Source organism: Hemitrygon akajei, chromosome 10 (genome assembly GCF_048418815.1).
Source record: "Hemitrygon akajei chromosome 10, sHemAka1.3, whole genome shotgun sequence".
NCBI lineage: Eukaryota > Metazoa > Chordata > Chondrichthyes > Myliobatiformes > Dasyatidae > Hemitrygon > Hemitrygon akajei.
This window is the reverse complement of record NC_133133.1, coordinates 76647171-76671597: the sequence shown is the minus strand read 5'-3', so window position 1 is coordinate 76671597 and position 24427 is coordinate 76647171. Positions and strand designations below refer to the sequence as shown.

The window sequence follows — 24427 nt, the reverse complement described above, 5'->3', positions numbered from 1 at the left end:
GCCCTGCACACTCTACCCTCAAAACCTTTCCTTTTCCCTTCAGGGCAGCTCAGTGATGCAGCAGATAGAGCCGCGGCCCCAAAATACGGGAGACCCAGGTTCAATCCTGACCTCGGATGCTGTCTGCATGGAGTTTGCACGATCTTTCTATGGACTGTGTGAGTTTCTCCCCCGATGCTCTGGTTTTCTCCCACATTCCAAAGGCCTGCAGGTTCTGTGAATTGCCCCTGGTGTATAGAACTTGGGAGGTGTTGATGGGAATGTTGAGTGACATTCAGTGCAGCAACAACCTTGCATTCAACATCAGTAAGATCAAGGAATTGACTGGACTTCAGGAAGGGGATGTCAAGGGAACACACACCAGTCCTCATCGCAGGATTAGCAGTGGAAAGTGGAAAGAGTGAGCAGTTTCAAGTTCCTGGGTGTCAGCATCTCTGAGGGGCTATCCTGGGCCCAACATATTGATGCAATTACAATAACAGTGGCTATATTTCATTAGGAGTTAGAGGAGAATTGGTATGTCACCAAAGACATTCACAATGTTGGAACATGAAAGTTGGACAGCATTCTAACTGGTTGCATCACTGTCTGGTATGGAGTTGCCACTGCACAGGATCGGAAAAAGCTGCAGCAAGTTGTAAGCTCTGCCAGCTGTTTCACGGGCACTGGCCTCCCCAGCATCCAGGACACCTTCAAAAGGTAATGCCTCAAAAAGGCATCATTAAAGACTCCCATCTCCCAGGACATGCCCTCTTCTCACTACTACCATCAAGGAGGAGGTACAGGAGCCTGATTCAGGAACAGCTTCTTCCACTCTTGTCACCGGATTTCTGAATGGGCAATGAACCCATGGACAGTGCTTTCCTCTCTTCTTGCACTACTTGTTTAATTTAATTTTTTTAAGATATACTTACTGTAATTTATAATTATTATTTATTACAATGTAAAGCAACAAATTTCATGACATATGCCAGTGACACTAAATCTGACTCTGTTTCTGACCCTGACCAATGGAGAGCCTTATAGGTACTTTGATAATAAGCGTACTTTGACTTTGACTTCAGGTATTTGGCCACCTCCCATTTGAACACTGCTTCCCCAAGACACCAGAATCCAGCTACTCTCTGACTAGATGACCTTCTGAGGCCCAACCCACACTTTAAAATGCTCCTCACTCTCTAGTACTCTATGGCTATTTAAAGCCTTCTAAACTTTGCCCGTCACCTGCAAAGACTTATACCACCCACTCTACTAACTAACCTTAAACATGCCCTCATTCTTCCCACAAAACACAGCACCGTGTGCTTCTAAAGTGTTGCAATGCAGTTTCACAATCTTTCCTTATGCCCACATCTCCTGTATCCTGATCTCTTCACATCCACCTCACTGCTTCCTGAGTTTTGGAATTCCACGCCACTTGCTAACTTTAAAGCTTCACTCAAACTTCCTGCAACTGGGAAATAGTTTGCTCGAACAAGCGTATGACTGTAGGGTGTGTTGCAACAGTGTGACCTTGGAACATATGTACAAATCACAGAATGTGCCAACACGTGTGGATAGAGTGATGGAGAAAGCATTTGGCAGGTTTGTCTGAACTGTGCCCCAGAGCTGGGGAGTGACGTCGTAACATTTTAAATATTAATCAGCCGGCACTGGAGTCCTGTGTGTGATGCACCATCAATAACTCACGCTGAGACTTAGGAAGTGAGATATTGGCTTTTATTGACTGAAGAACAACACTACATCCTGGGAAAATGAGGGAGAACAGCAGGCCACAGTCGCCTTTATACAGGGGTCTGTGGGAGGAGCCACAGGGGCAGTCAGCAGGGTCTGTGGGAGGAGCCACAGGAGCAGTCAGACAGGTATATCTAGTTCACCACAGTGTGCAGTACTGATTGCTGCATTGTAGGAAGGCTGTGATTGCTGGATAGAGAGCAGAGGATGTTGCGTCCATTTCAGTTATACAGACAGACTGGATAGGCTGTTTCATTTCCCCTCTGAAGCAGAGGACACTGACGGAAGATTTGATGGAGGTAAGAGGCGGATAGACAAGTTAGATGGTAAGAAACTTTTCCTCAAGTTGAGGATTGCTGAAGCAGGTGGGAACAGGAGAGGGAGGATGTTTAGAGAGGATCCGAGGGTATTTTTTTTCACACAGAGGGTAGTTGGAGTCAAGGGGGTGGTGGAGGCAGAGACTCGAGGATATCTAAGAAGCATCTGGACAAATACCTGAATCACCACAGGATAAGAGACTGCAGTCCTAATGCAAGTAAATAGGATCCACGTAGATAGATACTGTACAATAGTCACTGTGGGCAGAATCAGCCATAGGGCGTGTTCCTGCTCTGTATAACCACAATTCTATCATTCATATCTGTTGTTACCGCACCAAACTTCCTTCCCCTGCTCCCCCCCCCATAACCCCCTCCTCATCCCAGCACTGAAACCCACTCTATCGCTCCCTTGCCACATTCTTTATTAGATCTCCTCCTACATACAGTGCAGACGAATAGTAAACTTTTTCCAGGTCCTGAAAGTGTGGAGCCTCTGGCTTTTCTCAGTTCTCTCTCCCCTACGGTTCATATAGGTTCAAAACCAGCTTTAGTGTCATTACATTCCCGTGAGAATTAGAATCAGGTTTAACATCACTGGCATACTTTACGTCGTGAAATTTGTTGTCTTGCGGCAGCAAATTGCAATACATAATAAAAAACATACATTACAATAATATATATAATAAATAAATTGTGCAAAAAGACAACAAAAAATAGTGAGGCAGTGTTCATGGGTTGATTGTCCATTCAGAACTCTGATAGTGGAGGGGAAGAAGCTGTTCCTGAATCATTAAGTGTGTGTGTGATGGTATAGTATGTAGATGCTACCTGAATCAGATGGTAGCAACGAGAGTAGGGCATGTCCTGGATAATGGAGGTGCTTGATAATGGACGCCACTTTTTTGAGGCATCACCTCTAAATTTGTGGAAAGCCCCCACCCCAGAAGACCATTTGCTCTTGCCATGTTCTTTCCAGTTTGTTGAAACCAGAGATCCCTGGAAATTTAATTGCAGGTTGCTGAATATTTAAGCATTATTCAATTCAAAAGTGATACTTCTTATTTCAATTCCAGGTCATTCTGCATTATATCCTGTCATGAGCTTCCATCTCCCCATTCTACAGTCTGGCTGGTTCCTGATCCACTGCCCTTTCTGATACCCCTCCCCCCAAAGTATTCTCTGATGATTCACGCTGCCACAACAGTGCCCATCCCCAACTCCAACCAACTGCCCCTTTCCACATCAGACCCTTTTTGCCCACAGGGCCAGTGGGAGTTGCGGATGTGTTCTCAAGCACTGGTGTGGTGGGGAGGGGTGGACTTTGCACATCTTCCTGCCCGCAGGTTATGTGCCACTCCATGGTTTTTGCAACACCGCTGGGACTGAAACCACGTGGATGGTACGGGCCAGCAGCTGTTCACATCAGTTCTGATCAACCCCAATGGATGCATAGGTTCCTTATAGATCATGTCAACTCTTATATCAGAGCACAAGGACAATATTAGATCGGATAGTGATACGTAGCACATTTAGAAGGATTGGGTTTAAGATAAGAGGGGAAACAGTTATAAGGAACTAGAGGGGCAATTTTGTTTTTACACAGTGGAGGTATATATGTGGAATATACTGCCAGTGGAAGAGGTTAAGTCAGGTACAGTAACAATATTTAAAAGACAGTTGGATAGAAACATGGATAAAAAGTATTTAGAAGGTTATAGACCAAACACAAGAAAATGGAACCAAGTGAAATAAGAATCCAGACTGGCAAAGACCAGTGGGACCCAAAGGCCTATTTTGGTGACATGTGGGGTGAGCAGAACTCCAACATTGGCAGATGATGTTGCTCAGAAACCCAGCAGAGTGGCCAAGGACAGACATCAGAATAAAGACGGTCTGCACCGTTCCTCACTCCCTTTGACAGAGGCAGGTCATGCAGAGACTGGTCTCCATGGAGTACTCACCAAAGGCCCAGACGTCAGACTTGCTGCTGAATCGAGAGAAGTTGAGGACCTCAGGTGGAGACCATCGCACAGGGAACTTGGAGCCCTGTGAGCTGGTGTACTCGTCATCAAGAACGTACCTACGGTAAAGCAGAGCAGTAGTCTTGGGGCTTCCTCCTCACAGTACGCCAGAGGAAAAGGTGATGTGGATGTTGGCAGATGGGCTGATAAAGAAGCTGGAGAATCTAGTGAGGGTCCATGGAACAGTCATCTGGGCAAAAAGGGGCAGGGGATTTCAGAATAGAGGTGTATAACCCTACTGCCCCTTATGCTGCTGGCATTTAGGGCAGCAGTGAAGGTCGTCTATCTCGGCAGCGTTCACGGCTTCCTTCATCATGTCAGTAGCTGGGTTTTCGCTACTGTTGGTCATGAAAGTCCCGGGTGGAGACTCAGGAATACCGTCACTCTCAGACGTAGAAGGATTCTTCATTGCTGTTTCCGTAACAATTTTGTTTTACCAATCAGGGTTGTCAGCCCTGAGCTGAACCCCCAAACCTGGAGGACTGGTGGACCACTCCTAGTCTGGCCTCTACCCCTTGACCTGTTTGGCATGGGTGACCCTAACAAGGCCCTGACTCCAGCCAACATAGCTCTCCGGGTCATTGAGGCACACAAGCCTCCAAACCCTCCTCTTGGAGGCTAGAGGGCAAACTTGGCAAAACCACACAGGGACTGAGAATTGCCCATCCTGCTGAGACCCTCTGCAACCCCCGAGATGTCCTCCCACCCATCCCAGAGCCTGATACGTGCTCTCTACAAGCAGAGCAGGGAGCGGTGCCTTCCCCCAGCGATAATCCTGGTGGAATGAATGTGCTCACCTGCTCAGCCCGAAGTCGGACACCTTCACCGTGCCTGCCTCATCCACCAGGCAGTTCCTGGCTGCCTGCGGTAAAACAGCAGAAAAGGGGAGGAGTGAGTGCATGGACTCTGGCCCCTGGTCAAACCCAGCCCTCAGAGAGATGTCCTGGGACAGCACCGTCACCCGTCCACTCTAGCCCTACTCCACAGCCTCTGATCTGCAGGTCTGAGCCCCAGTAAGGCAAGTGGCTGATGCCCCTGCTCCTGACAGCCCTCCCTATCTCCTGTCCCTCTCTGCCAACATTCCCTCTAACTACTCCCTCCCTCATCACACAGACACTGAGGGCCCCTCTGTTACTCCCCCCCCCCCATAGCTCCTCATTTCACTTGGTGGTCCCTTCCTCAGTTTAACTGCATCCTCTTCTGGTCTAATCCCAGCCCCCTAAGACATTCCCTGTTTCCCATTCTCTGATCCCCCTTCATTCCTTGTGTCTTAACCCACTCTCCCCTTACTCCCCAAAAGTGTGGGAACGTTGGGAAGAGCCCAACCCTGCTCACTGTATGGGGTTCCTGCTCACTCTCTCACTGGAGATGGGCCCACTCCCAACAGAAACTCCCCCTTCACCCACTCTCACTGACATCTGCTCCCCAGTCTGTTCCCATGCCCATACATTAACCATGGACTCTCTCAGCCCCTCTTCCTACTCCTACCCTCGCTAAGGGTCAATCTGCTCCTATTCTGTCTCCTTTCCTCACACCCCCTCCTGTCTCAACCCTGAAGGATTTCCCTCTGACTGACTAACAACCCGTAGCCCCCAAGTCCTGGTAACCATGTGGACACAGGTAAAGAACTTTGGCAGATTGTAGCAAGTCACCTCTTGCTCCACTATACTGTAAACATCCCGTCTTCCCTTGCTGACCCCACATGTTTCTCACTCCCTCACTGTGAGGGTAGGACAACCCACACTCTGACCCTCCATCCTTACCAGGTCCCTGTGCAGGAATTTGTAAGACTCCAGGTAGGCCATGGCCTCACATACGTCTTTGCTCATCTCCAGCAGCTGCAGGCTGCTCAGCCTCCTCCCACACTTCTTCAGGTAGTCCAACATGCAGCCATTAGACATGAACTCAGTGACAATGTAGATCGGTCGCTGTTTAGTACAAACACCGTATAACTGCACCAACTTGGGATGGTTCAGCTTCCTATCGAGACAAAATATTGGAGATGGTGGCTTACCAACTCAACAATGCACCTGTCAGCCCACTTACAATTCCCACAGCTCCCTTTGCACTCTCCCATCCCAGGGTATGCACAGAGTGGAGCTCCCTCTGCCCTCTCCCGTCACACCCCCTCCAGGGTGAGGCACAGAGTGGAGTTCCCTCTGCCCTCTCCCGTCACACCCCCTCCAGGGTGAGGCACAGAGTGGAGCTCCCTCTGCACTCTCCCGTCACACCCCCCCAGGGTGAGGCACAGTGGAGCTCCCTCTGCACTCTCCCGTCACACACCCCCAGGGTGAGGCACAGAGTGGAGCTCCCTCTGCACTCTCCCGTCACACCCCCTCCAGGGTGAGGCACAGAGTGGAGTTCCCTCTGCCCTCTCCCGTCACACCCCCTCCAGGGTGAGGCACAGAGTGGAGCTCCCTCTGCACTCTCCCAGGCAACACACACAAAATCCTGGAGGATCTCAGCAGGCCAGGCAGCATCTATGGAAAAGAGTACAGTCGATGTTTCGGTCTGAGACTCTTCGCCAAAAGGCAGACACTCAAACTGACCATCTGTATGTCTCCTGCATCTTAGCAGCCTCCATGTGCCTGGTGGTGTGCTCAGAGCGTGATCTGGTACGGGCAGAGCTCAGTAATATTGTAAATAGATTGTTTGAGTAAGCATTCTTTACATGTTTAAATATTTCATTACGAGTTTAATGTAAAAATATCTGAATTGCATACGTCGTGACACTGCCACATGATAACTGTGCACCTCACTTAAAGTAAAAATTATTATACATTGGTACACCTGGCTCCCTTGTTTTCCTTTCAATTAGTTTTTAAATTTTGGAGTTACAAAACAGAAGTGGTGACAAGGTAATTTGTTTTTGTGGATGTTAGTGAAGAAAAAGCATTTCAGGATGTATACATTTTTATGACATTAAATTTGACCTTTGAAAACAAACCCGAGACAACCTCCTACCTGTTGGAGTGCAGTGAGACATTTGAGTTAAAAAAAAGTGCAGCACATGTCTCTTCAGAAGGGAGAGAGTTTTAAAAAAGACAGAAAATGGACAAATTCATGATTTGGAGAGTATCTGATAATAAAAATCAAAAAGAACAGTAATGACTGGCTACATTGGAAAGATTGGCATGTTTGATTGCACAAGAGATAACTGGATATTGTATACTGAGCAAATTGAGCAGTATCTTGAAGTAAATGAAATAACCAATGAGAAGCAAGTCCCGATTTTGCTGAGTGCATTGGATTTAAAGACATAAAGTTTCCTCAGAAGTCTAACTGCTCCAACCAAACCAGCCAAAATGAGCTTTGCTGATGTTGTGAAAGTAATGCAGGAGCATTTAGAACTGAAGCTATTGATGATTGGAGAATGCTTTAGGTTTCATAAGTGGAATCAAAAGCAAGGGGAGTCCAATTCAGCGTACTTGGCTGAATTGAAGATATTGTCTGAGCCGTGTCAGTTCAGTGACGGGCATAATGATGCTCTGAGAGATCATTTAGCTAGTGGAATCTTGCAAGGAAGCATTCAAAAATGGCTCTGAACTGAAGCACAACTCACATTTTAAAAAGCAGTGGAAATCGCTGTACCCATTGAAATCAGTGGATACAGCAGGCAGAGATGCAATTGAGCTGCAGTCTGGAACGAACTTGAGCGAGAACAAAATTGCAACGTCGAAACAGAAACTGACCATATATAGCAGAGTGATCCCCCTTGTTAGAAAAAACGTTATCTCTCAAGAGTAAGAATGCTTCCACAGTTGTTAAATCTTTAGACCTGAATAGGTCAATTTAAAATTTACCATGCTGTGGATGTCTGTATTATATGGTATACTGTAAGTATCATTGAGATGCATTCGATATTGAATTGGAGTTTATAGCTAAGCAGAGGAGTGTTGCGTATTTAATATTTCAATAATATTGTAAATACATTGAGATGGATTGCGAGCGACGTTCGGAAGGTGGTGTGTGCTTTCACGTTGACCGAGGGCCCCGCGTGTGAGGGACGGAGAAGTTCAAGATGAGCTCCAACTGGTGCACTTTTGACTGTTTAATTATAACTGGGCCCTTTTTGATTTTTCTTTCTTTTTTTTACTAACCCTTTAGTTAAGTAGGTTTCATAAATATAATTCCTCTAGTCGTATGCAGAGTGCTGTCTGTCAGTTCCTGGCACTGAGTTGTAACAAGGTAGCAAATTACATAGCATCCACACAAACTAGGGTTTGGTGTGGGAGAGCAGTCCCAATCTCACGGGTTTGGTGTGGGAGAGCAGTCTCAATCTCACGGGTTTGGTGTGGGAGAGCAGTCCCAATCTCACGGGTTTGGTGTGGGAGAGCAGTCCCAATCTCACGGGTTTGGTGTGGGAGAGCAGTCCCAATCTCACGGGTTTGGTGTGGGAGAGCAGTCCCAATCTCACGGGTTTGGTGTGGGAGAGCAGTCCCAATCTCACGGGTTTGGTGTGGGAGAGCAGTCCCAATCTCACGGGTTTGGTGTGGGAGAGCAGTCCCAATCTCACGGGTTTGGTGTGGGAGAGCAGTCCCAATCTCACGGGTTTGGTGTGGGAGAGCAGTCTCAATCTCACGGGTTTGGTGTGGGAGAGCAGTCCCAATCTCACGGGTTTGGTGTGGGAGAGCAGTCCCAATCTCACGGGTTTGGTGTGGGAGAGCAGTCTCAATCTCACGGGTTTGGTGTGGGAGAGCAGTCCCAATCTCACGGGTTTGGTGTGGGAGAGCAGTCCCAATCTCACGGGTTTGGTGTGGGAGAGCAGTCCCAATCTCACGGGTTTGGTGTGGGAGAGCAGTCCCAATCTCACGGGTTTGGTGTGGGAGAGCAGTCCCAATCTCACGGGTTTGGTGTGGGAGAGCAGTCCCAATCTCACGGGTTTGGTGTGGGAGAGCAGTCCCAATCTCACGGGTTTGGTGTGGGAGAGCAGTCCCAATCTCACGGGTTTGGTGTGGGAGAGCAGTCCCAATCTCACGGGTTTGGTGTGGGAGAGCAGTCCCAATCTCACGGGTTTGGTGTGGGAGAGCAGTCCCAATCTCACGGGTTTGGTGTGGGAGAGCAGTCCCAATCTCACGGGTTTGGTGTGGGAGAGCAGTCCCAATCTCACGGGTTTGGTGTGGGAGAGCAGTCCCAATCTCACGGGTTTGGTGTGGGAGAGCAGTCCCAATCTCACGGGTTTGGTGTGGGAGAGCAGTCTCAATCTCACGGGTTTGGTGTGGGAGAGCAGTCCCAATCTCACGGGTTTGGTGTGGGAGAGCAGTCCCAATCTCACGGGTTTGGTGTGGGAGAGCAGTCTCAATCTCACGGGTTTGGTGTGGGAGTGCAGTCCCAATCTCACGGGTTTGGTGTGGGAGAGCAGTCCCAATCTCACGGGTTTGGTGTGGGAGAGCAGTCTCAATCTCACGGGTTTGGTGTGGGAGAGCAGTCCCAATCTCACGGGTTTGGTGTGGGAGTGCAGTCCCAATCTCACGGGTTTGGTGTGGGAGAGCAGTCTCAATCTCACGGGTTTGGTGTGGGAGAGCAGTCCCAGTCTCACGGGTTTGGTGTGAGAGAGCAGTCTCAGTCTCACGGGTTTGGTGTGGGAGAGCAGTCCCAATCTCACGGGTTTGGTGTGGGAGAGCAGTCCCAATCTCACGGGTTTGGTGTGGGAGAGCAGTCCCAATCTCACGGGTTTGGTGTGGGAGAGCAGTCCCAGTCTCACGGGTTTGGTGTGGGAGAGCAGTCTCAGTCTCACGGGTTTGGTGTGGGAGAGCTGTCCCAATCTCACGGGTTTGGTGTGGGAGAGCTGTCCCAATCTCACGGGTGTGGTGTGGGAGAGCAGTCCCAATCTCACGGGTTTGGTGTGGGAGAGCAGTCCCAATCTCACGGGTTTGGTGTGGGAGAGCAGTCCCAATCTCACGGGTTTGGTGTGGGAGAGCAGTCCCAATCTCACGGGTTTGGTGTGGGAGAGCAGTCCCAGTCTCACGGGTTTGGTGTGGGAGAGCAGTCTCAGTCTCACGGGTTTGGTGTGGGAGAGCTGTCCCAATCTCACGGGTTTGGTGTGGGAGAGCTGTCCCAATCTCACGGGTGTGGTGTGGGAGAGCAGTCCCAATCTCACGGGTTTGGTGTGGGAGAGCAGTCCCAATCTCACGGGTTTGGTGTGGGAGAGCAGTCCCAATCTCACGGGTTTGGTGTGGGAGAGCAGTCCCAATCTCACGGGTTTGGTGTGGGAGAGCAGTCCCAATCTCACGGGTTTGGTGTGGGAGAGCAGTCCCAATCTCACGGGTTTGGTGGGCTCAGAGTTTGTCTTCCCTAGGCTTAAGCAGCCAAGGAAACCAGCAGGATTTCACATCACTATATCCAGTCATACAAATTCTCCTTGGTTAAGACCAGGGTTTAAAATCTCATTTAAAAGGTGAGCTCTCTGAGAACTCAGTTCTGTCTCAGGAGGGTGAAAAGGGTGTTCCAACTTCAAACCTTGAATTTGGAATTGATTTCCTGTGAAGATGGAGCAAGGCTGGCAGCTGAACTGTTCCTACATCCACTCCATCCATACTTGAGTGGGTGCGCACTGAGCCAATCAGTATAGTGACGGGGTTCACTTGCCAAGCTAGACCAGCCTCAGGTGGTGCGATTGGACAGAGGAAATAGCCTGAGGGGATTTTACACAACTTCCTCAAACTGTGCTGTCTGTTCCTTCTTTGTTGGAAATGTGTGTTGCTGCAACTACAGCTGGAGATGACCAGCGTCGTGTTGCCATATTCAAACCATGGCTTTCTGCCTTCAGTACACTATCAATGAGACTGGAGAGGCTGTGAGAGAGGCCTGCTCCCAGACAGAGGTAGACAAGACAGACTGCAGGTGTTGGAAATCTGGAGCAGCTCACAGAAGATGGAGGAACTCAGCAGGTCAGGCAGCATCTATGGAGGGAAATGGACACTCGATGTTTCAGGTTGATGCCCTTCATCGGGACTGGAAAGAAAGAGGGAAGATGGCTGGAAGGCGGGTGGAATAAGTGCTGGTGGGTTGTGTCTGGATACAGGTGAGGGGGGAAATAGGTAGGTGAGGGGAGGGGCAGTAAGAATCTGGTGGAAGTGAAAAATGGCTGAGGAAGATGGAAAGTGATTGGACAGTATACTGTGGAGTAAAGTGAAGGAAGTAAGGAGGAGAACTGCAGGGAGGATTGTATGGAAGATGGAGAAGGTGGGAAAGAGAAAAGAGAAGGGGTGACAGAACAAGGGAAATCAAAAGGTAATGGTTACACCAGTTCGAGAAGTCAATTTTGATGCCATCAAGCTGGAGATTACCAAGGCAGTTTGTGAGTTGCTGTTCCTATAATCTGCATCTAGCCTCAACTTGGCAGTAGAGGAAACCATGGCTAGACATGTTACTGGGGAATGGGAAGTGGAATTAAAATGGCTGGCCACTGGGAGATCCTGGCTGTTACGGTGGATGGGCGACGCTGCTCAGGAAAGTGTTCCCCAATCTGTGTCAGGACACCAATGTAGAGAAGGACAGACTAGGAGCATCTGACGCAATCCATGGATTTACATGTGGAGCCCTGGCTCACCTGGAAGGATTGCTTAAGGCCCTGAATGGAGCTGAGGGAGGAGATGTAGGGGCAGAGGTAACTCTTGAGATGATAACTGCCTGGAGGGGGAGCACTAAGCAGGCAGAATGGTCAGACAGAGAGAGGGAGTGATCCCTGCAGAAAGAGGAGAGGAGAGGGGAAGGGAAGGTAGTGGGATTATGCCAGAAGTTGCTGAGAATGATGTGCTGGATGCAGATGCTCATAAATTAGTAGGTGAGAACAAGTTCTCTACCCCGATATACCTGAGGGATAATGGGCTAGGGGCAGAAATAGAAGAGTTGTAGATGTAGGCTATGTCAATGCAGTAGGAGGGAATCTCAGTTTTAAAAAAAAAGTGGACATCTTGGATGTCCTGGAATGAAAAATATCATAAGAACAGATATAGCAGAGATGGAGGAACCGAGAGAAGGAAATAGCATCCCTGTGAGTGAAGGATGAGTAGAGGTGTAGATGAGGTAGCTGTGTGAGTCATTTGGTTTGGAGAAGATGTGGGTGGACAATCTGTCTCCTGAGAAGGAGGCAGAGAGATAAAGAAAGGGGAAGGAGGTTTTGGAGATGATAGATAGATAGATAGATAGATAGATACTTTATTCATCCCCATGGGGAAATTCAACATTTTTTCCAATGTCCCATACACTTATTGTAGCAAAACTAATTACATACAATACTTAACTCAGTATAAATATGATATGCATCTAAAATCACCCTCTCAAAAAGCATTAATAAATACTTAACCAACTGAATTTGAAACTGAATGAACCAACTGAATTTGAGGACAGATGGAAGCTGGAGGCAAAGTTGATAAAATTGACGAGTTCCACGTGGGTGCAGAGAGCAATATCAATGCATTTGTCGATGTAGCAAAGAAAAGGTTGGGGAGTGTTGCCAGCTCCAGTTTGGAATATGAACTATGCCACTTAGAAACTGAGAAAGCATGCAAAGCTGGGGCCCATGGCTACAACTTTTGTCTGGAGGATGTGGAGGGTGCAGAGGGTCCGAAAGAGTTGTTGAGAGTGAGCACCAGCTTTGCCAGACAGAGGAGTACTGAGATGGAGGGGATCTGCTTAGATCTGTTACCCAGAGAAAAGCAGATACAGAGAGACAGTCACGAGAAAGCAAGATAAAGAACTGGTTAGAAGTTGTTTAGGTGTGAGGTTACTGAATGGTGGATCTGGTACAAGATGTCAGCCCCTGCTGCTATTTCTAATGCTTTTATAGATTTTGGAAATAAATAAATAGATCATCACATTTTCCACCATAAAACCAGCAGAAATATGAACTGATATAATCAGCAATCTTTCTTTGGGAAAGACCAGTGTGTAGAGTGCAGATCAGTGAGTTCTGGAGGAGAGATTGGGTGCCATTCAGATGATATAGCAGGCCTTTATTATGGTAGGAATATATCAGATGTTTAACCTCATTATAAATGCATTCCTTTTATCCTGGTAAATCCGTCCTTGCTGGCAAGGGCTGTGTATATCTCGGAGGAGACACAAGAGACTGCAGATGCAGGTATCTGGAGCAACAAACAATCTACTGGAAGAACTGAGAGGGAAGAAAGAAGCTGTCGACGTTTCAGGATGAAACCCTGCATCAGGACTTCACATGTAGGCACTAGTCTCGGAACCTAGCTGGAATATAATCAGAGTTTAGTTTCTCCACTTAAGTCCAAACTCCGGAGATTCCATATTATCCTCATTTGCCAGTTGAAATCCATCATGCCAAAGCAGGGGAACAGGAACAGGGGAAGCACAGTAGCGTAGTGGCTAGTACAACGTTTTACAGTAATAACAACCCGGGTTCAATTGCCTCCAGTGTCTGTAAGGAGCTTGTGCATTCTCTCCGTGACCATGGGGGTTTCGTCCCACATTCCAAAGACGTACCTCTTAGTCATTATAAATTGTCCTGTGAATAGGGTGGGATTAAATCGGGGGTTACTGAGTAGCATGGCTCAAAAGGCCAGAAGGGCCAATTCCTCGCTGTATGTCAATAAACAATAAATACGCTCACAGAAAGGAAAAAAATATAGTGCTGCCAAACAAGAAAGGAACAGAGTGGTCTTCTCATTAAACACTGCCAGAACAGGAGCAGCTGAGGTTGGATATTGAGAAGGTTCCTCTCCACTCTGCCCACACTGGTTACATCACCATTACTTCAGGCCTAGAGGAGAAAGTCCCACATTTCTGGAAGCTTTAATACTTACATCATGGTCTCTGCCTCATCGATGAAGTCGTCCTCAGACATGGAGCCCTCTTTGATCATTTTGATTGCCACCTCATATTGCCCTCGCCACTTCCCATGCTTCACAACACCAAACTGCCCATCTCCCAGCTCCCTCAGGAATGTTAGGTCCACTGGATTGATTTCCCAGGCACCTGGTAACAAAGAACAAACAATTGGATGGGAGGGATATGGTCCAGGTGCAGGTCAGTGGGACTAGGCAGAAAAATGGTTCGGCACAGCCAAGAAGGGCCAAAAGGCCTGTTACTGTGCAGTAATTTTCTACGGTTCTACCCTTAGAGCAAAAACAAACAAACTGGTAAGGGAACTCAGTTGGACAAGCAACATCTGTGGAGGAAGAGAGAAGGTCAACATCTTGGGCCAAGATGCTATGTCGGGACTGAGGGTGTGGAGAGGAGAGAGCCGCGTAGAGGAGTGAAGGGAGGAATGAGGTGGCAAATGATAAATAGATCCAGGAGGGGAGGGGTTGATGGAGTCAGTTGGGGAAGGGAGAGCTGGAGATGGTGAGGTGATACGTGGAGAAAATAACAACCTCCCATTGTGGACTCTAATAAGTAAGGAAATGGTGAGGGACGGATGGTGGGTAGATGGAACAGAAGGCGGAGGCTATCAGGGAGCCAATGGGAGGAATGTGTGGACACACAAAAGACAGCAGATGCTGGAATCTGAAGCAAAAAATCAAGTCCTGGAGGAACTCAGCAGATCAGGCAACAACTGTGGAGGCAGAGGGATGACTAGAATTTCAGGTTGACAACCTGTAGCCATGCTTCAAATCTCATAGCCTCGTTGGGTAAATGAAGAAATAGTTTCCAGATCAGTGACTATTTGCTGCATAATTTAGTAAGATAACATTTATCCATAGCTTTTGGTCTTCAGAAATAACCCCTTTTATCAAGCAAATAACTGCTATTCCACACAGAATTTCAGCTCTGGGAGTTTGCTTCCCCTCCAACAGACACCGAGGCTGTTTTCTCCCACAATGTACTGTACACGGGGTTTCCAGTTTGAGATAACATGGGTGAAGCACAGTGATGACTTGCTGGCAGTAAACAAAACTATGTACTTTAATAATCACCCTTTTTCCAAGGACACGATCACTGCCATCAATAGCCTGTAACTTCCCTTTTGGAGTTGAGCTTTTGAGCCATCTATAGATCTGGCAGTGTGCACGGACGTCTCAAAGGTGCAGGATGGTTTGGTGTGGTGTGTATAGGCCACACTGAGGCGGTGGGTCCTGCACCCGAGAGCTGGGAATGAGCAAATGTTCAGCCACTGCTGGAGCAGACAACGGTGACTCAAAGTGGCAGAACCAAGGCAAGGTGAGGTGGAGGGGCCCAGGCCTGGGCCTCAGAGCAAGGAACAAGCCGGTATTTGGCCAATTTAAGTGCAGAGCCGGATTAGAAAGGTCAGGGATGGGCCAAAATGAGGAACGATCTGAGGGCAGGCCAGATCGAAGTGGCCAGGGTTCCGGGGTTGGCATACAGCTCGCTGCTTGAGAGGTTTACTCATCTCTGTGCAGAACTGAGGCTGCGGCCTGCAGCTAACGGGCTCCTGGCTTTGCAGCTGTGGACTCCCTTTTGTAAATTCCAGCTCCAAATGTTACTTGCTTACTTCTATTGTTTGCACAATTTGTTCCCTCTTCTGTACATTGGGTGTTGATGGGTTTTTTTAAATGGGTTCTATTTGGTTTCTTTATTTTGCAGCTGCCTGTAAGGAGACAGATCTCAAGGTTGCTTATAGTAAACGTACTTTGAACTTTGGATTGATAATCTTTGCATTCAATCAATAAATAAATAGAGATTGTTTATCTACATTACACTTATATAATGAAACATTCCCTACAATGTACAATATATAGGGATTGGGATTCTCTACAGTATTCACAGAAACTATTATTTTCTACAAAATACACTAGGATTCCTATTGCCTACAATATCTAGAGGGATGAGATTCTCTACAATATCCACAGGGATGAGGTTCCCCAAAATATCCACGGGAATGAGATTCCCTACAATATCCACAGGGATGAGGTTCCCCAAAATATCCACGGGAATGAGATTCCCTACAATATCCACAGGGATGAGATTCCCCACAATATCCACGGGAATGAGATTCCCCGCAATATCCACAGGGATGAGATTCCCCACACTATCCACGGGAATGGGATTCCCCACACTATCCACAGGGATGAGATTCCCCACACTATCCACGGGAATGGGATTCCCTACAATATCCACAGGGATGAGATTCCCCACACTATCCACAGGGATGAGATTCCCCACACTATCCACGGGGATGAGATTCCCCGCAATATCCACGGGAATGAGATTCCCTACACTATCCACAGGGATGAGATTCCCCGCAATATCCACGGGAATGAGATTCCCCACACTATCCACGGGGATGAGATTCCCTACAATATCCACGGGGATGAGATTCCCTACAATATCCACGGGAATGAGATTCCCTACAATATCCATGGGAATGAGATTCTCTACAATATGCACAGGGATGGGTTTCTCTATAGTATCCACAGGGATGAAATTTTCTACAATATATGCAGGAAATTGAATTGTCTGCAATATGGATGAAGATTGCATTTTTAAAGACTAAACATCCTCAAAAAAATGCAGTGAATCAATTATTTATTAGAATAGTTGTATGATGTGACTACAATCATGAGCAGAGTAAATGATTAAAATAGAACTCTCTGCCCACAGCCCAAGCCGATTTCACACCTTCTCTTGTTGAGGCCTAACATCTCAAAACTTCTCACAAGAAACTTCACGTCAGAAGCAAAAACTGAGCAGGCTCCATGCTAATATGAACATGTTATCTTTCTTTGTCCATGATACCCTGCCACTGGGGTTTTTCAATTCACTGTCTGTGCTTGTGCTAGGTCGCATATCCACTAATGAAGGGTAATGTTTAATCAAAAGCAGCAGGCAAGTTGGACTTTGCAGCTCATTTAACCTGGGCCCCCTCTTCCCACAAGCATGGTATTTGCCCTTTCCTTGAACCCTTGCTGGTCGTCGTGAAGTTTCTCCTCCGCATTCTGGGTTTCACAAGGAACTGGGAGATTTGCAGCTGCCTACCAGCACCATGGATCTCAGCTGATGTGTCAACGGCATGCTTTCTGCAAGCATCCAACTCGGTTTGCGAGTTAAAAGTTGCACCAGATCCTACAGAGCTGTGTTTACCAAAGACACCACTGCAGAGGCAATGTCGCAATTCTCAATCCTAATGCAAAACTTCATTATGGATTTTCAGAAAGAAGAATGCCTGAGCCTATCAGTCTCAATCTTCCCCAGCACAATGGTTCCAAACACTGATAAACATTAACTTTATTTTTTAACCACTGGTTTTGCAAAAATGCAGAATTTTTAGAACGCTGGTGGTGGATGGTTCAGCAAGTGCTGAGGAAACTTACTAAAGCTGTTCACAAGAAAATGTATGTTCAACTAAAAGGGTTATAATATACTTTCATTATTATAGTCATACATGCTTCATTTTCTTTGTGGTTTTACACTTTATTAAAATTCAGAACCGTGTTAGTTTTAAGATTAGTAAGGCTAGCAAATGGTGTGAATTTAGGATCGATCCTTCAAATGGGGCTGGACAAGGAGTGGATTTTGATTACAAGTCAGAAGAAAACCAGAACTAGGTAGCACAATAATTGCCGCTGAAGAAGAGTCTCGGCTTGAAACGTCATTTCCATGATGCTGCCTGACCGGCTGAGTTCCTCCAAGTGTTTTGTGGGTGTTGCTTTGGATTTCCAGTATCTGCAGACTTTCTCATGTTCACAATAAATAAATCTGACTTTGCTTAATGTGGCAGACATTGGAATAGAAAGGACACACTGGCTTCCTGGGGACTGGGTTAGTGGAAGGTATCTTCTGTCTTAATGTCTTAAACACAGTAATTGTATCTGATTCCACCACCTCCATCAGCAGCATGACCCAGATATCAACACTGCTTTGTGTAAAATAACTTACACTGCAGATCCCCTTACAAACTCTTTCTTCTCTTGGTGAATCTCCTCTGCACTCTCTCCAGCCAGATCCTTCTTAAAGTACAGCAACCAGCAAATGCATGCAATATATTCTATAATAATGGCCCCTTTCAGATAAACATTCATACACCAAAACATTGTTACAGTTCTAGTCCACTTCCAAAGACTAAATCTAATGCAGACTGACTCCTGGTTGATGCTGGGATTTTTTTAATGGAAATTATATCAAATGTTTGTTTTCCTTGAGTGGAGGAAGCAAGAAGGGATCTGATGGACTTCCACAAAACCATGAAAGGGATAAACGCAGTAGAAACCTTTACCCGTAACTGAGATGTCAAGTCATTTTACTGCCATTTAACTATATACATGTATAACGTCAAATAAGACAATGTTTCTCCAGACCAGCGTGTGAGGCACTGCAGTACACATAACACACAATAACTTAGGGAAGTAAGAATTACATCTATGAATGGTCTACAGCCAGAGGGAAAAAGCTTAAGGTGAGGAATAAGAGGTTCAGAGGAGACCTTAAGAACATTATTTCCCTAAAGTGTAATTGCGACTGGAACACAGTGTCACAAAGGTTGGTGGAGGCAATGACTTTCACAATAATTCAGCAATATCTGAATCTGCTCTTGACTTCCTAAGGCCCTGAAGGCCATCGACCAAGTCCCAGTAAATGGGATTAGTTCAGATGTGTCTTTGGTAGTTGGCGTGAACATGGTGATCTAAATGATCTTGATCCGTGATATAATCTATGGACACATTCCAGGAATTTCCAATTGTTCAACAGGACGAATTTGCTAATGTCAAGGTCACCCCAATTTAATTCACTTTGATCTTGTTATTTGTCTTTCAAATTTATGCATGTAGCGTTCTGCTATTCCATGACTCACAGCTGCGAGCGGAGTCTAAATACAATTCCCACCGGAATCCTTCATTCCACGCCTCATTCATTGCCCATCACTGATTGGCTGAGAAGGGAATGAAGTGTTTCTGAACAACAACACCGGTGGGTTTAATACAAAGAAAGATAAGAGGACTGAATGAGGTTGTGTTGTGGATTATATAGAATTCTGGGGAAAATTTGAAGCATAAAAGTCAAGACTTACCATAACCAAATCCTGCTGTCAAAGGGGCCTTTTTCGTCTGCCAGGATACAGGGTGACGTAGCCTCGTAACAAGACCTGCAGCGGACCAACAAAACAGTGCGTTCATCAAATGTTGCTAGGAGCAACGTTTCCATCGTGAGCAGACGAGCAGAGATGCCCAAATTCAGCACTCAACAGTGCACTTCAGCCAGCCTCGCTCAGACAACATGGAGAACTTTTGGGCCAATCACCTTCCCTGTCAGCACATTTCAGGCGCCTTCCCCTCCCTGTATAAGCAACTCATCTTGTAAATCTCCTCACCGTAAAGCTGTGGCCTCTCGTATTTGACATTCTAACCCTGTGAAAAAGACTCTCACTGTCCCCTGTCTCTGCCTCTCACATGTTGGTATATGTAATCCCCCAACCTTCCGCCTCAGGAGGGAAGGCTGCTGGTGCTGACTCGGCCAACGCCGAGCAGGAGTGAGCCAGATCAGCTGTTTGAGGTGCGTCACAACAACAACCTTGCACTCAGCATCAGTAAGAACAAGGAATTGACTCTGAACTTCAGGGAGGAAAAGTCGGGAGAACACATACCAGGGGGTTGTAAACTCAGCTGGTTTCACCATGGACATCTTCCAAACATTGATGCCTCAAGAAGGCAGCATTCATCATTAAGGAGTCCCACCCAAGTCGTGACCACTTCTCTTTACTGCCATCAGGACAGAGGTACAGAAGCCTGAAGACGCACACTCAACATTTTAGGGAAAGCCTCTTCCTCTCTGCCATCAGATCTCTGAATGGTCCATGAACTCATGTTCATTACCTCACTATTTTGCTCTGTTTTTAAACTAACTTTTCATAAATAAGCTTATAATATATTTTTATGTATAGCACTATCCCGGTGTCACAAAACAACAAATTTCAGTGATAATAAGCCTGATTCTGATTCTGAATATTACCCTCTGGAAAACAGTATCGGTACTGAGCTGCACAGGGCAGTGGGGGAGGTCTATCATTGACTGTACCTGCTGCGTTGTGCTGGTGATAGTTGATCAGCTCGGGAATTGTGTTGAACGTGTGTTTCTCTGCAAGGTAGTACTGGTTGTTGGGTGTCACACACACTGTGTAGTGTTTGACTTTACCGCTCTGTTCCCTGGTGGCAAAGAAGAACGTGGAGAGAAGGCCAGTATCAGTGCTCAGTTACACAGAATTTCACCTAATCGCCAGCAAGTAAAGGAACGTGATGGGTACTTCACCCTTATCTGGAGGAAACCAACGTCATACAGGCGTAGACAGGTACAGCATGAGAACATTTACCCTCATCCTACGTGAACTGATTTATTCTCCACACATTCCCCCAACACGTTCACCTTACAAAGTTATCCAGAATAATGATCAACACCCGACCTTCGGGGTTTCTTTGTTTCGTGGCTGTCTGTATGGAGATGAATCTCAAGGCTGTATAATGTATACATACGGTGATAATAAACGTACTTTGAACTTTTGCCTGTGAACGGTGGCTGTAATGCGTACTACCTGCACAAAAACCAGGAACAGTATCATAGCTGCAGAATGGGAGGACATCCTGGAGGGATGGTGTACTGAGTTCATGTGGGTGTAAGACAGAAACAGCAAGGAAGCAATCACTCTATTGGGGTATTTTATAGACTTCACCCCCCCCCACCCCCAGCTCCATCACCAGTAGCAACAACGACACTGAGGAGCAAATCAGGGGGTAGATTTTGGAAAGGTGCAAAAATAACAGGGTTGTTGCCATGGGTGACCTCAGCTCCCCTAACATTGATTGGCACCTTTTTAGTGCCAAAGGTTTTGGTGGGTCAGCACTTCTCTGATGTGTCACAATATGTGGACAGGTTGACTAGAGGAGGGGTCATACTGGACCTAGTACTAGGCAATGGACCTGGCCAGGTGAGAGAATTCTCAGTGGCTGAGCATTTCAGAGACAGTGACCACATCTTCCTGACCTTTAACATAGCCTTGGCCATGGATAGGAGCAGATGGTATGCAAAAGTATTTACAAACAGGAGAAGGTCTGCAGATGCTGGAAATCCAAGGCAACACACACAAGATGCTGGAGGAGCTCAACAGGTCAGTCCTGATGAAGGGTCTCAGCCCAAGGACTGTTTATTCTTTTCCATAGAGGCTGCCTGACTCACCGAGTTCCTCCAGCATTTTGTGTGGGAAACTATTTAATTGGGTGAGGGTGAATTATGATGCTATTAGGCAGAAACTTGAGAGTGTAAATTGGGAACAGATATACTCAGGGAGATGAACAACAGAAATTGAGATTGTTTAGAGAGCACTTGCATAGGGTTCTGGATAGGTTTGCCCCATTGAAGCAGGGAAAGAACCAATGGTGGCCGAAACATTGAAACATCTAGTCAAAAGGAAGAAGGAAGCATACTTAAGATTTAAGAAGCAAGGATCAGAGAGAGCTCTTGAGAGTTATAAGGTAGCCAGGATCAAACCTGGGACTACCTGCCTTGAACTCTAGTGCAGAAGCCGATACACCAGCGATCAGCTGTGTGTTATTAGTATACAGAGAGACAGCATCTGGAGAGGTGTTCTGCTACATACCGGTGTCTAAGTTTATCCCATAACTAGACCTAGTTCCCATTTGTGGGTGCCTATGGGAGCAGCTCCCCAGCTCTGAGCACCCTTGGGAGATGGTTAGAATGGGAAGGACACTTTCCAAAAGCACTTGACGATTTTTTTTCTCCGTACTTAAGGAGAGCTGGTGCAGAAGGGAAATTTCGATGCTATTTAAAACCAGTCACCATTGGTTTGATTATGTAAATCAGACGGTTATTAATGCTTGCGGAAACCTGACTGTGCTGCAGCTAGTTCTGAGTGTTCGGCAAATGCAGTTTATTTCACAAGAGAAGCATTTCAGCTCTCACCCGGTACTTGGGGGTCAGAGCCTGGAATCGGTGAGACCTCGGGGGTTTGTTGGTGTGGAGAAGAGAACAAGGAGAATTCCAGGACAGAAAAATTGATGTCCAACCACAAGCTCCTTGTTCCACAGGAAGGACCACTGTCAGTATAAACACCAGAGATTCTGGAAACGACAAAGCACCTTGGCTTGAAACGTTAACTGCTTATTCCTCTCTATGGATGCTGCCTGACTTGCTGACTTCCTCCAGCATTTCGAGTGTTGCATCATCAGTGCAAAATGGGGTGTGTCCGTCACACAGTATCACGGGGGATCACATGTAAAGCCAGCGAGTTGTGGGTCGTTAATTTACAATGTAAATCTGCTGCTGGCAGTGGATGTTTCACAGTGAAATTCAGCACCAGCCCATGGTTCCACTTCCCCCTTTGTCATGGTCTGCTGCCTCTCTGCCGCAGGAAGATGCCAAGGGGCAAGGTGCAGTTGGCCCAGTTGAGCGGAACCTGAGAGTGACATCTGTGCACAGGATGTCCCGAATTAGCAGCCTCACAAACAACTTCTTTGCTTTATGACTTTGCTCGTGGTGTTCTGCAAGCTGAGGAACAGCGGCACACAAACCCAACGGTGATTCAGCAGCATCCCCGCTCTTCAATCACTCTGCCTCCTCAACGTTCCTCCCCCTTTGTCTCTATCTCCTCACTTCAACCCATTCAGCCTCACCATTCTACAACAAGTTTCCTCCACTACCCTCCAACTTGGGTGCCATGGTAGCGCGATGCCACTACAGCTCAGGCTGTTGGATTTCGGAGTTCAGTTCTGACAGTGTCACCTGTAAGAAGCCTGCACATCGTCCCCATGGAGATGCATGGGTTTCCTCCCACAGTCCAAGGACGTACCAGTTAGTGGGTTAATGGACCATTGTAAATTGTCCCGCTGGGGTTAAATCGAGGGTTGCTGGGCAGCGCCGCTCGAAGGGCTGGAAGGGCCTGTCATATCTCAATCAGTAAATAAACAAACTCTTTGTCCTCACCACCGGGTACAGATTGTCACGCGTCTAATTGTCAGAAACCCAAAATCTCACATGCTTTTCCGCCACCTCTGACTACACGTCACTCCACTAAGCACTTTCTCTGATCAGCACTCACGAGGTACAGCACACTGCTTGTGTTGCTCGGTGGCTAATCCAAGATGTAAATTCAAATCCCATGACAGCAGCTGGTTTTTAACAACTGCGATCACCAGCAGCGCCCACACAATACACTGACTGGAATAAAACCCATCTGATTTTCCAACGTCCTTCAGAGAAGGGAATCTGTCCCCAGCCGCCTCTGCTGAGGCTGAACACAAACTCAAGGAACGGGATCTCATATTCTGCCTGAGTAGTCTACAACCCAAAGATGTGAACAGTAACTTCTCCAGTTTCTGGTGAACTAATTCCACTCCCCCTTTGTCTCTCACCTCCTCATCTACCGAGTTCTTTCTACGTTCACCCTAACCCGCATCGATTTCTTTCCCCTCATCCACCCTCTCCATCTGCCCATCACCCACACACTCCTCTCACCACTTCCCCTCTTCGACCATCTTCCTCTGCCCTCCCCACCTCCCTCATGAGATTCCATCATCTTTAGCCCTGCGTCGCCTCCACCTATCGCCAGCCAGCTCTTGTCGCTATGCTCTCCTCCCACTGCCTATCCCTTCTATCGCCTGCTACCTCTTACCCCCCCCCCCCCCTTTCCCTCAAGTTTTCCTGTTGGCTCTCGCCCCTCAGTCTTTTAGTCCAGATGATGACTCTCAGCCTGATATATCCCCCATTGTATCCATTTCCCTTCATAGATACTCCTGACCCCCTGTTCCTCCACCATCTAGTTTTTTCACTCCAGATTCCAGCATCTGCAGTCTCTTGTATTTTCCTCCATCCACTGTTGATGTAAAGATGACACCAGAGCCATTGTAATAATCCTGAGGAATATAGAGAGTGGAGCATAGTATTAAAGAGGGAAATTCAGAGGCCAGTGAAACTCCTCTAGCTGGTTATATCCAAAGTCCTTCTTATCTATCTTAGGAGCAAGGTGGTAGAGAGTGAAAGAATGGTCTCCTTATTACAAAGTGTAGTCTTTGCGTGGAGCCAGAGGATGCTGGAAGGTCCTGAATGATTACCCCTTATCTGGATTCTGTGAGGAGAAGGGCGTGGGTGCTAGTGATGGAGGGGTATGTTGATAGGATGCAGTAAGGAGAACTGGTCTCCATCTGCAGCATGCACTTGATCAGTGCCAGTTCCAGCATCGTTGGCACTCTGCAGCTGAAACACAAGCCCCAGTCTACCAACTTCTGTTTCTCATGTGACCTGCCCACCACCCAGACTTGGTCAGAACATCGCCTGGTCTGGTTGGAGCACAGTCACAAATCGACAGAGCTCTGAAACAGGTCCTGCCGCCAAACCCATCCACGCCAATCAAGCTGACTAACTGAGCTAGTCCCATCAGCCTTGGGCTGGCCCACGTTCCTCTAAACCTTTCCTATCCGT

The 24427-nt window shown here is 47.1% G+C and overlaps 1 protein-coding gene across 3 annotated transcripts in view; it reads right to left on the bottom strand.

Moving 5' to 3' along the window:
• btk (Bruton agammaglobulinemia tyrosine kinase) overlaps positions 1 to 24427 on the bottom strand; it is a 214534-nt gene that overhangs the window by 10261 nt on the left and 179846 nt on the right. For all 3 annotated transcript variants that reach the window (XM_073058517.1, XM_073058518.1, XM_073058519.1), the window contains 6 exons: positions 20018 to 20145; positions 19014 to 19088; positions 13852 to 14023; positions 5839 to 6055; positions 4873 to 4937; positions 4016 to 4134 (listed from right to left, as the gene is read on the bottom strand). In XM_073058517.1, coding sequence (XP_072914618.1) covers positions 4016 to 4134; positions 4873 to 4937; positions 5839 to 6055; positions 13852 to 14023; positions 19014 to 19088; positions 20018 to 20145 — 776 coding nt within the window. The remainder of the gene's footprint in view (positions 1 to 4015; positions 4135 to 4872; positions 4938 to 5838; positions 6056 to 13851; positions 14024 to 19013; positions 19089 to 20017; positions 20146 to 24427) is intronic.